The sequence below is a fragment of the Stenella coeruleoalba genome, assembly GCF_951394435.1.
Source record: "Stenella coeruleoalba genome assembly, chromosome: 1".
In the NCBI taxonomy this organism is placed as follows: Eukaryota; Metazoa; Chordata; class Mammalia; order Artiodactyla; family Delphinidae; genus Stenella; species Stenella coeruleoalba.
The window spans coordinates 170,654,422-170,668,122 of NC_137169.1; the positions used below are offsets into that span (position 1 = coordinate 170,654,422).

Sequence of the window (13,701 nt, forward strand, 5' to 3'; positions counted from 1 at the left end):
ATTCCAAATTTCCAAATTTTTTACAAGTATTCTTCTTAATTGGAAATAGTGAATCAAAGTATGTTTAAAAACTAGACAAAGTATGATGGTTCTTTTTAGAGGTACAAAGTAATATTCTAAAACCTTCTTCCAATATCAGTTCATTAATGTAGTGGAGCTCTGATTCATATATAAAATGATGGCTTTGACATTTTACACTCCCATTGGTGAAATGAATAATCAGCTTCTCTTACCACCAGAATGAGCTTCTAAATCATGGTAGCGTCATCCATTGAAACGAACCTGCCATTGCTGCTCATGGGTCATCAAATCCTGCTCTTGGTTTTTCACAGTCACCTGCCCTGGTTCAGTACTGCACTGTCCTATGCTTGCATTACAGTAAATCTCTCTTAATTTTAATCTCTTGTTCTCCATCCTCCAATTCATCCTACTTTCCATTATCATATTAATCATGCTAAAATTCCAATTTCATGAAGTCAGTTGTCTGCTGGAAATGCTTCATTGATTGTCTGTTGGCTATCATCCAACTGTAAATTCCTAATGGGAGTGTAGTATCTATCACTCTAATCAGATCACTCCTCAGATGTGCTCATTGCCATTTCTGTGCCATTTTCATCCTATTTCATTTATTTCCCTGTTCATCTACTCCAGGACACACCAATCTATTTTTGTATGGATCTCCTAGAATACACCTAGTTATATAAACCCAAGTAACTATTTAACAATAAGTTACTTAACTTCCTTCCAAATGACTTCGTGTATAAAAGTCTTCCCCCCTACCAAAAGCTAAAATTTTATCAAGATCAAGAACCATATTTTGGGCTTCCTTGGTGGCTCAGTGGTTAAGAATCTGCCTGCCAATGCAGGGGAAACAGGTTCGAGCCCTGGTCTGGGAAGATTCCCACATGCTGCGGAGCAACTAGGCCCATGCAACACAACTACTGAGACTGCGCTCTACAGCCTGCGAGCCACAACTACTGAGCCCTCGTGCCACAACTACTGACGACTGTGCACCTAGAGCCCGTGCTCTGCAACAAGAGAAGCCACTGCAATGAGAAGCCCGTGCACCGCAATGAAGAGTAGCCCCTGCTAGCTGCAACTAGAGAAAGCCCGCGCTCAACAAAGAAGACCCAATGCAGCCAAAAATAAAATAAATAAATAAAAATAAATTTAAAAAATAAACAAAGATATTACATAGTTATAAAAAAAAAACTATGTGTTACCATTAACTGCTGTGCACAGCACAGAGCACACAGCGCAGGGGTGTACAAAGGAGGCAGCTAGTGAAAAGAGAAGAACATTACATTTTCATTCTGGAGCCTTAGAATTTGGTCCAACGTGACTACTTCTTAACTACCACTTTCCTAGCCAGATCCTGAGCTATGCTCTTTTCACCCATTATCTTATTTAATTTGTTGATGTGATGAGATTTCTTATCTCATCAATCCTTGTTTCTTTGTCTGAATACCACTAACTGCCTCAAAAAAGGTAAACTATGAAAGCACTTTTAAAATATGAGGTTTAGGGGACTTCCCCTGGCCATTCAGTGGTTAAGACTCTGCACTTCCACTGCAGGGAGCGTGGGTTCGATCACTGGTCAGGGAACTAAGATCTCACATGCCCTGTGGCATGGCCAAAAAATTTTTTAAAAATAAATAAAAATAAAATATGAGGTTTATATATATATTAAAGAGTTATAACCATTATTAGTCTTAAGAACAGTTTAATCATGTACAATATAAAGGAAAACAGATGTCCGAGGACCTGGGTTATCACTGACTCTTCCTGGCTGGGAGATCATGAACTATTTCACTTAATTTCTGTGAGTTTCCATTTCTTAATCTATGAAATGGGAACAATAACTTTATATCTATTACAGCATTTCATTCATTCACCCACAAAAACTGTCCTACATACTCATAATTTGGGCTAGCACTTACAAAGCAATTAGAACCAAATGATTAAAACACACACACACACACACACACACACACACACACACACACACACACAATGAGTGTTCTAGTCCCCAGGGAGTTCACAGACAGTGGAAGCAATATGATGTAAACAAATATGGACAGTAGAACATGAAAATCGCTGTGTTAGAAGAATTGACTAAGTCCTTTGTACTAAAACTATACCTGTGGAGGTCAAGAAAGGTAACATGTGAGCTGCATCTAAAGAAAGTTTGAGGCAAAAGGAACAAATAACATTCGTGGTCTCACTTGAATGCTACCCAGCAATCCTTCTACATTGCCCTAGTCAGAACTTTTCCTCGTTTCTTCATATAGGCAGACTCCACTTCCTCCATTCTCTCACCCTCAAAAGATAATGCTGACTCCTAATTATTCTAAAAGTTAGAAGTTATCAGGTGAGTACTTTCCCATCTTCCCTTCTCAGTACCTAACAGCTAACCTCCATCCACAGCCATAATTTCCCCCCTTCTCTTTTGTCCCAATACGGACATTTCCAGACTCCTCTCCACCTGTATTTTTGTATCTCCCTTCCACTCCCTACCCCTGTAACCTTCCCAGGGGTGTAACTCTATCATGTATGTCATCTGTCCATTCTCCAATAACATTTCTTCATTCATGAGTCCTAACCATCGAAACATTTGAACACACTCGAAGTACCTCCGACGCACCCCTCCACACACACCATTTTCTTATTCTCCACATCCTCTTGCAGATATAGTCCATCTCCTTCTTCCCTGGACAGTTTATAGAATTGTCTCCATTTTCTTAACTTCCGCTTAACCCTCCAATTACTGCAGTATGACTTCTGCCCTCTCAACCCTATTGAAACTGCTTTTCACCGAAGACTTCCTGTTGTTAAATATCTTGACTTGGTTTTATAACACTGCACATTTCCTTGGTTTTTGTCCTTTTCCCCTGATATTATTGTTGGATCATCAAGATACTATTTTACGTCCTCTTCTCTTCTCATAGTATACACTCCCCGTGCACCATTTTACTTACCTTTCACCTGCTAACTCCCAAATTTCAGCCTAATTTTCTTCATGAACTTTAGATATGGTGCATCATTCTTGTCCTGCTCAGGACTATGAACTTGAACAAGGGTCATGGGAAGTCATTTAAGAGTTTTTTTAAGCAGGGAAGAGACTGAATCACATCTGTGTTTTGGAAATATTACTGAAAATAATGTAGAAAATAGGCTAAAGGGATAAGAAACTGGGAGGACTAAGGTAGCTACAAGGCAATGCAAAAGAATGTGGCAGACAATGGAATGCGACATAAATTCTCCTTACCTTGAAGGGAGGACTGGAGTCACTTGGCCTTGCAGAAAAGTCAAAGGAGATGATGAGATCAACTCCTCTTTGAGGTCTCAGGATCAAGGGGTATGGCAGGTTAAATGTGAGGCCACTGTCCACCACATGAATCTTTTTACTTTTGACATCCAGAGGCTCATATATCCGCTCAAATTCATCAGGATCTTTAAAAAGGATAGAAAAGAAAAGAAGGAATTAAACAATCATTTAACATTATTTAGGATATTAAAAGTATTTGTTATGTAAACGTGTGAGACGAATTCCCTATGGTTAGGCCCTCAGGGCTTGGAGACTTCTGGTTTCTTCCTCTGTAATATCAGAATAAAAGATTCTATCAACAAGGCTGCTGTGAGGATTAAGTGGGATGATACATGGAAAGTGCAAGCAAGGCTCAGGCCCTAGTAGTAACTCTACCCTGTGCGCCATGATCCCTGTCGTAGCATTACTTCCCATTACATAGATCTTTACTGTTGAAAAACATTTCCCCGTGCATTATCTTGCTTAAGTCTTAGAACAGACGTGAGATAGAGGATATCTAGAAATGGAGGATGAAATACATTAAATTCATCTCTAAAATGACACAACTTGGGAGTGGCAGAGTCTGAAGGGATCCCACACAGCATCTCTCTAGGTGATGGGAGTCTAAGAGAATAATCCAGCTGACACATTCAGCAAACATGCATTGTCTGCTACTCTTCAGGCCCTCCTCCAGGTGCTGAACAAGAGAGATGCAAACTCTGCTCCAATAGAGCACACTGCTGGTAAATCAGTCAACAAATATATTAAAAGATGGTTCGGGCAGTGATAAATGCAATGAAGGAAATAATAGAGGGTAATGGGATAAGGAGGAACTTCAGGTAGGTAGTCAGGAGAGACCTCTCTGAGAAGACTTTGAGACCAGATTCATAACAGAGAATTGGCCATCTAAGGATTTGGAGGGGGTGGTATTTTTTTCCAGGGAGAGGGAAGAACTAGAGCAAAGGCCCCAAGGCAGAGTAAGGAGTGGTATGTTTGAAGAAGTACAGTGTGGCTACAACTTAAGAGGAGAGTAGGATGAGATGGCAAGGGATCTGAAGGAAAGCAGGGGCTAGAAATCATTAGTTTTATGAACAAATAATATTGATAACATGTTGCTGTTCGCATGTAAGTGTGGTGATTCTAATCCTCTTCCTAGGAGAAAGAAATGTGATCAGAATTAAATTGATTTGAGCTGAATGAAATGACATGCAATTATTTTGTTCTGTCCCCTTGTCCTCACACCTGTTCCCACTTGTTCTGTTAGAAAGAAGGGCAGCAAAGCTCAAGAGGGAGGTTTATTACAGTAGGATAGAGGGAAGGTGCTCATGCTAGACATGCATTATGACCTCTGAGCCAGATTTTAAATTCCATTGGTGAGCAATTTTCATAGAGGAAACAACAAAAACTAGAGGATCAGAGCAACCTGTGCTTATAAAATCACCTATAAAATGTAGTTAATACCTATTACCCAGGAACATGTTCAGTACATGATAGAAACCCATCACATGTTAATTCCCTCCATATATTTCTAAATAAGAATGATGCTGATTATAATTCTCTCACAGTCGATTTTATCACTACATTGTAAGAACAAGAGATCAAAGAGGAAAGTAAATCTTTAAATTCTTAATGTCTGATTAAAATCCACAGTCCTCATCATCACTAGAAGCTGAAACTAAAACACCAATGAGACAATTAGCCAGGACGCTTATTCAATGTGAATTGAAACAGTTCTCAATTAGACTTTGGTTTAGTTACTTAAGAAAACATTAATATCCTTACAAGTTTCTCTAGTTAACAGTCACTGTTTTCTTCTCTCATATCTATACAAATTTCTCATCTCTAAAATACTGAATAACAAAGGAATGTTAGAAACATTTACTAGAGATGTTTGTAAATAAAGTGGAAAAGAGTTTACATCTGAGGTGATGTGTACTGAAGGAAAGTAGGAAGATGTGAAAAAACGGTCTTAGATGAAAAACAAATATGCTAAAAAAGAAAACCAAGAAACAATGGGGGATGGGGGTGTTAGACAAGAATAAGGTCATGTAACTGAATGAAAAGGCAGGTCAAGTTAAAAAAGAAAAAAAAAGTCTTGCTATGTCCAGGGTGAATGCCTAGGCCAAAAAGGAGAGAGCAGAGATACCATTCTTTAAATAATTACCTTCAGGTTAATTCTATTTTCTTATCAAGTATCTATGTAGTGACAATGAACTTTGCCACCAGCCAGAATTCTAAATATCTATCTATCACAGAACCTGAAACTTAAGAATTATAAAATTGAAATATATATATATTATATATATATATATTGTCAAACCCAACTGTAACATCTATTCCTCTGAAATTTTTATTGTTTAAAAATTACATATGTGAGCTTTTTAAAAAGGTGAAAAATTATGAATCTTTATCTTATATTAGTTTTAAAATATTTTACTAATAAGCTAGAAATTTATATTTGGGTACTTTTATTTCTCCTAAAAGCAGCTTTATTTTGAGTATCTATAATCTATTAGAAATTTCATATATAAGATTTATCATCCTTAGAAAACTCCTCAGAAGACAAAGGAGGTATTATTAGTATCATTTTAAAGATAAGGAAATGAGGCCCTAAGAGGTTCAGTTTCACACTGTGAGAGTCAAGTTTCCAAGCCAGGTCCAGGAAGTCTAAACCCTACACAGTGTCACACTGTTACTTCAGAAAGTGGCACAGCCATAAGACTAAAAGGGTTTGAAATGGGTAATTTAAAAAACAATAACTGGGGATTTCCCTGGTGGTCCAGTGGTTAAGACTTTGCCTTCCAATGCAGTGGGTGCAGTTTCTATCCCTGGTAGGGGAGCTAAGATCCCATATGCCTCACAGCCAAAAAACCAAAACACAGAACAGAAGCAGTGTTGTAACAAATTCAATAAAGACTTTAAAAAAATGGTCCATCAAAAAAAAAATCTTAAAAAAAAAGCAATAACTACAGTGTATAGAGGCAATCTACACATGCATCCATCAATCATGAAAACCACATTGATATGTGTACTTCATCACAATTAAGCATAAAAAATTAAAAACACATTAATGGGAATTTTTTTTACAGTGACATGATTTTCCCTAAAATAATAAAGTACAATGATAATTCACAAATATTTTTCTCTGGTTTTATAAACTGATGCTTTAAATTTTAGCTAAAAGATTAACCAGAAACAGACTATTTCTTTCCTATTCTGTTTGAGTTCCCCCTTCTCATCATGAAGCTGATAGTCTCCTTTTTCCTGTTTTAAATCCAAGATTACATTTGAGAGAAAAATCATCATGTGGACCAATTCCCAGCTCTGGCATGTAGCTAAACACCATGGTTCCAACCTTCCATATAAACTGACAGGAAGCAATGTTTCTTAATTGTGTTGTAAAAAAAAAATAGTTTTGCAAGATATTAACAGATATTCTATATGCAAATTAAGAGTTCCATGATCGAATAGGTTTGAGAAACACAAGATTCAACAACTTAAAATAATAACAAATTATAATGCATGTTCCCTATTTTCCTTACTATGCCTTGGACTAATAGTACTTTTTAGTGGAGATGCTACTTAATTCTGACAGTAACTCTATAAGATAGGTAACAATTGTTTCTATTTTATAAGTCAACCATTGGAGTAAACATTGAAGATTGTTGCTTCCTCACTAACCTACGGGTCCATCAGGATCAGGTTGCTAGTTTTTAGTTTCACTCTACTTTTCGATTGTTGTTAGCCGAGGTTACGCTAAGTAATGGCTCAGGACTGTCCAGCTAATAAATGACACAGCTGGGATTCAAATGCAAGTGAAGCTGCTTTTAAAGTACTATACTTGAGGCATCTTTAAGTAGGATTTCTCAAACTCATTAGGGTATCCCATGGCATTGTGAAGAGGGGGATGGAGTTGTTAAGTTTTTCCAAATTTATTTGAACTTGAACCCGATTTATTAATATCTACTAAAACGTCATAGAAAGTTTGATGAATGCCCCTATGAAAGAACATCCTCCCGTAAATTAAAGTTTACATGGTTTCCCAACCTGTGAATGAGTTAATCATCACACAGATGCAATTTATAATGTACAAATATTTGGATGTTTGTGTTTTGAACTCTGGCCTAAATGAACTCATGTCTTGATTTCTAATTCCAGATGGTGTATGTCACAGTAAATAATATAAACACAAAAGTAAACAGGAAAGAAGTCATGTAACTAATGAGTAGCTTCTCCAGAATTAGTTTCCACAGGTATACAACTATTTTGAAGTAAAAAAATGAGGGGAATTTCTTCATCTTATTTCTCTTGTTTTCAAAAGATGGTCTGCAAGGTGAAGCAATAGGCACAAAAGTAATACACTAACTTTTTCTCATTTTAGGTTGAGAGATTATTCTAAAATGCTCGAATTTTAATCTGTATAAACAAAATCCATATAAACAAATTAGTAAACTAAATGTAAGATTTTTCCCAACACAATATCTAGATAAGATTTTTAAAAATCTCTAAAAATAAAAGAGAAATAACCTTAATTAATGTTTGAATTGTGGTATTTTAACTGTATAATAAATAAAAGTTTTAATGACGATTTTGTGAACAACGTTGATAATATTTTATGATAAACCTTTTAACATTTCATTTCAAACATATAGTTTTATTCTAAAATTTGGAAATAACCAGAGGGAGATAAACAGAGTCTATTTTCGTAAGGGCTTTGTCTGAAAAGCACTAATCAATTCAGTATATTCAGTCTAAAGTGCAGTCATTTTTAGCAATGTTGGTTCATAAGCAACAAACCTGAATGAACTTGTCACTCACCGAACTGGATTTTTGACTAAAGTCAATATGCTGTATACGTTTTTTCAATCGGATAAATATAAAGTGACTGAAGTATAATTTAATGAGATACACACTGAGAAATAATATTTAAAGTTCCTTCTGAAGCTCATTAATCTAAAACAATTTTAGGTTAGAACATTTCAAAATAGCTCAACAAAAGAAATATTCAACCTGTGTAATATCATGTTTTAGGATGATTAATATTTTCTATCTCTTCATGTCATTTTATGAAAACTGTCTCTGACTCTTTTTTCAAAAGGCACCGAATAAAGAAGTCAGATAAGGTGATGCACAGCTATTATCCTCCAAGCACTAGAGAGAGGGCAAATGAAGATCACGCATCCTCGGGGACTTACAATTGCATCAGGATCAGTGTTCCATCAGGATCAGAGTTGCTGGCTTTTAGTTTTACTGTACTTTTCTATCATTGTTAAATAAAGTACATAAGTCCCTCCAAGAATCAAATTTTCAAGGAAGGGTCATGAAATGATTTTAATCTTTATGAGGCAAGGACTGCATGTCTTGTTGACAACTGGATCCCTAGTGCCACACACATTGAAGGAGCTCTGTAAATACTGTGGCAATGCAAGAAGGAACAAAGGAGAGAAGAAAGATGGAAATGAAGAACAATCTGACATACGCTGAGAATAATGAAAGAGGCAGACTTCCTAAGGGTACCAAATATATCTAATAAAAATGTAGGATGTCCAGTTAAATTTAAATTTCAGATAAATAGCAAACAATTTTTATACAAGGATGTCCCAAATGATGTTATAAAGGGCATACTTATATTCTCTCTCTCTCTCTCTCTCTCTCTCTATATATATATTTATAAATTGAAATTCAAATTTAACTGAGCACTGTATTTTTCCAAGCAACGCGAACACCTCCAAATCTACATAAACTATTGCAGAACCACCAGGAAGCTGTTAAAATGTCTAGTGCAGAACTTGTGCTGTGCAAACCACAGAAGGAGCTATGCTTGGTATTGTGATCAAAGTAATAAAATAAAACAGATGTAATAAGTACACACAAGGAAACTTCCATTTTTACATCAGCAAGACGATGACTGATAAAACCAAGGGCTATGAGGAAGAGAGTGAGCAGAAGGGAAAGGCTTCTGAGCAATGTCAAGAAGCCTATTCAAGTGTTCTAATTCTAGCTCAGTTGAGGAATTCTAGGTAAACATGATGCTATCTTCTTTGATCTTCCTTTTCTATGGAGTAAAATAACTAATGATTCTTTCTAGTCCTAAACGCTCTATGAGGCTGAGTTTTTTGTTTGTTTGTTTGTTTAAGCCCATCATAATTCATCCATAAAGCCTGTTTCTAAAGAAGATACATTTAATTGGTATTGTAATAGCAATAAGTTAAATCATAAGTAACACACAAAAAAATAACATCACTGATTGTATGGTCAAGTGTTTTTATTTTGGATGAATTTAAAAAGAGACACTGACTTTATCACAAATAGACTTATATTATAGTTCATATGAAAGGGTTTGCATTGCAGGTATATAATCATGTCCTAGACTTTGATTCCACAAACATAATGCAAAATATAGTGAGTTTCTACTCCTGTTGTTTAAAAAACAGGGGTAACTTTTGTTTCTGCAATTTCCCTTAAGCTCAAGCAACAAACAGAAACAGCATTACCTAAACAATAATAAGATCTAAAGCCACGTCTAATTTTTATAGGTAGAATCCTTAAACAGTAGTAGAAAGTTTTTTGGAAAATTTTCTATTTACATTCTCATAGCCTCCTGTCAATGTTCTTAGGCAGAAATGATTGAGAAATGACATTTGGGCAGTTAAGGGGAAAAAGATGGTATGAAGAAGTAGAAAAAATTTAAGATGCTAGGTGCATTATAAGAAAAATAATTATGTAGTGATTAGTCACCAAGACAAATTTACCTTTTAATTTGGAACATGCATGGAACTGAAGAATCAAGGCAAGTATTCTTTGGAGTTTGGTTAAGTGACACACCTGAAAGTGAGTGGGTTCTTATGAAGTTCTTAAGTGGCCTTAAGAAAGTTACCTAACGTTTCAGAGAACTGGAAGGGACACTGCAGATGGGCGAACTCAACTCCACTTACACCCCTAGGGGGCACACATTACTGCTCTGCACTGGAGAGATAGGCTGAGGACCATGTGTACCAGATTCCCTCCCAACTCTGGATCTGCTGAGACCTATCCTCTGTCAAGGAGAAACACCCACGTGAGATCTGAAGGGGGAAATGAGACAGAGGCTACGTTTCTGCTATTTCTACTGCCAAGCATCGTTGTGGGGGGCGTTTGTTGCGGTGATCCTGAAGTGTTTTTGCAGTCATTCCTAGATGCTCAGACTGGAGCTTGCTCCTCCAAGCCCTGGAACAATTTTGTAAGCACCTACTTTAAACCTCTTTTGCTTAAACAAGGGAGAGGGTTTCCTGTTTGCTGTGAGTGAACCTTGACCAATATAGAGGGGAGCAAAGTCCCCCTCAATATTTCAATGAAAACTGTTTATGCTGACATGACAATGTCATTTCCTGCCCAATGTATTTCTTCTTCCAAAAAAACAACTCAGAGCCCTTCATACATTCAATGCATGTTTTAAAATTTGATTGTAAATTAATTACTATTAATAATTAAAATGCTCCTCCCCAGAGAAGGAAGAAAGATCTCCTGAATTAGCTTCCATGGATTACATTTTGTGTACTTACCTGCTACAGCTGCATCCAATTCATCTTCCTCCAAGGACTCCTGGGTGGTAAAGTCTCTCAAAGGAGACATCGGATAGGATGTATTGAGATTCAAGCCCAGCATGAAGTTGTGCACCTTCCCAGCTCGTCCTTCTCTGGTATTAAACAAAGCTGAGTCACTCACCAAGGCCATTATCATACGTTGGACCCAACTTGCTTGATTATCATTTTGATATTCCCTTTCTGCTTCTTCATTTTCAGTGCCTAAGGAAAAAGAAAAGATCATTATACAGATTCCAAAAATCCATAATAACGAAAAAGATCTTTGGGCAATGGAATGTTAACATTAATGATGAAGCGCCACAGCTTTTGATTCAACAAACATTTGTGTAAATTATAGTAAATATTTCCGTTAATCATTTTTGTTCTTAACTTATTCTTACTGTACTGTTTACCGTCTAAAGGCTGTATTCTTGGCAGTGTTGCTTGGCCTATTCTTTAATTTCCAGAGAAACTTCTGTTCTTCCCTTTCCCCAATTCTTTTCTTTCTTTTCCCTGGCTACACACACACACACACACACACACACACACACACACACACACACGGAGGGAATATCCACAGTAGCTAATCCCCTTCCTTTCCCAAGCTTCCTTCCCTGTCCTGTTTAATAAACATCCAGAAATCATGCAGACTGAGAGCAGACAACTGAAGGATTCAACATATATTTGCCCTCTGAACGGTCATTTCATTCTTGCTTATAAAGTTTGGGGTTTAAAAGTCTGTAAATTAGGGCTTCCCTGGTGGTGCAGTGGTTGAGAGTCTGCCTGCCGATGCAGGGGACACGGGTTCGTTCCCCGGTCTGGGAAGATCCCACATGACACGGAGCGGCTGGGCCCGTGAGCCATGGCCGCTGAGCCTGCGCGTCCGGAGCCTGTGCTCCGCAACGGGAGAGGCCACAACAGTGAGAGGCCCGCGTACCGCAAAAACAAAAAACAAAAAACAAAAGTCTGTAAATTAAACATATGTTTTAAAATGTGTTAAAATTCAGGAATCTTCCAAAAGAAGCCGTTTTCAATGATTTTTCCTTAAAATCTATGCACTCATCACTACTACTGGGAAGCCGCATTGTGTAGTTATTTAGAGCAGTGGCTCCAGAACCAGACTACCCTGGTTCCAATCCTCTCTCCATTGTTTACTAGTTAGTTGACCCTTCTCAGTCTTCATTTCCTCATCAGTAAACCTCATAGGGTTGTTGTGAGGATAAACTAAGTTAATGCATTCATGTAAGTTTCTTAGAAAAATTTAAGCCCACGTTAAATTATCAACAAACACTAGTTGGTAGTAGAAATAGTTGTAATAGCAGCAGAGTCATAATCCTCATCATCAATATTATTCATTCATAACTCGAATCTAAGAACACTCTGTGGTAGAGTACAATCCCCCCTACCTAAATCCCTTCTGTTCAGATTTCTGGGAACCCTGGATATAAATATATATGCATATATAAATCTATATGTGTATGTGTGTGTGTGTGTGGAGAGAAGAAAAAAAGAATCTATGTTCAAACTTCATAATTTTCAATAAATGGTAACTAAACACCCATAAGACCAAACTAAATATTGATTTTTATCTTCAAAAGATTAGCTTAACTGAGCTCAGTAAATGGAGGGATCTTTCTCTCAATAAACAATCCAGATGATTGCCTAGTCATGAAAAAACAAATATACAATCTTTTCTACTCCCACATTTCTCTCATGCCAAGTATAACAAAGAAAATCTTTCAATAGAATGAATCAGGCTTTAAAATGAATGATTTATAATCTTAGTTACACAGGATATGAATAAGACATTTAATTATTTTCCAAAGGTTTGGAGCTCCCTCCTCTTTTTCTTCTTCTTCTTCATCATCACTGTTGTTGTTGTTATTATTATTATTATTAAATTTATCCCACTTCCATACCACCAGTGGATCTGCTTTCCTTATGATGTATTTGGAAATGACATCATTTGTGGGACGAACCCAAAAGTCAACAGATAAATCATATCTATTGCTTATTAGCTAAAATTCTAATAGTAAATTTCTATTTATTAGCCCTTTACAACTTAAAACCCTTTGTATGCACTTGCTAATTTGATGATTACAGCAATTCTGTGAGAGCAGGTAAAATGATGCCAGCACAGATTTGAAAAAAACTAAAGTTGAAAATGCCTAAAGACCTTGTTCAAAATCACGTGACTAAAAATGAAGGGGCATCAAGAGAAGGAGAAAACAAGCCACAGACTAGGAGAAAATATATGCAAAAGACACATCTGGGGAGATCCCTGATGGCCTAGTAGTTAGGATTCCAGGCTTTCACTGCCATGGCCCACGTTCAATCCCTGGTCAAGGAACTGAGATCCCACAAGCCGTGTGGGGTGGCCAAAAAAGAAAGAGAATTGATTAACCCTTCAATTAAAAAAAAAAAGACAATAAGAAAAAAGAATTCTGCTCAAAGTAAAACATTGTTTAACAAAACTGTTAACTGCTCATCCTCCCCAAAATTAAAAAAAAAAAAAAAAAAAAAGACATCTGATAATGGACTGTTACCCAAAATATACAAAGAACTTTAAAAACTCATCAATAAGAAAACAAACATCTCAATTTAAAAACGGGCAAAAAACCTTAGTAGACACCTCACCAAAGAAGACATATAGATGGCAAGTAAGTATATGAAAAGATGTTCCATGTCACATGTCATCAAGGAAATGCAGATTAAAACACCAAGATGACACTACACACCTATTAGAAATGTCAAAATCCAAAACACTGAAAGCACCGAATGCTGGTGAGGATGTGGAGCAACAGGAACTCTCATACATTGCTGGTGGAAACA

At 36.7% G+C, this 13,701-nt stretch overlaps 1 protein-coding gene across 5 annotated transcripts in view; it reads right to left on the minus strand.

Annotated features, from left to right (window-relative positions):
- PLA2G4A (phospholipase A2 group IVA) overlaps window positions 1-13,701 on the minus strand; it is a 189,157-nt gene that overhangs the window by 19,411 nt on the left and 156,045 nt on the right. For all 5 annotated transcript variants that reach the window (XM_079928237.1, XM_079928236.1, XM_079928238.1 and 2 more), the window contains 2 exons: window positions 10,849-11,091; window positions 3,269-3,453 (listed from right to left, as the gene is read on the minus strand). In XM_079928237.1, the coding sequence (XP_079784363.1) occupies window positions 3,269-3,453; window positions 10,849-11,091 (428 nt within the window). The remainder of the gene's footprint in view (window positions 1-3,268; window positions 3,454-10,848; window positions 11,092-13,701) is intronic.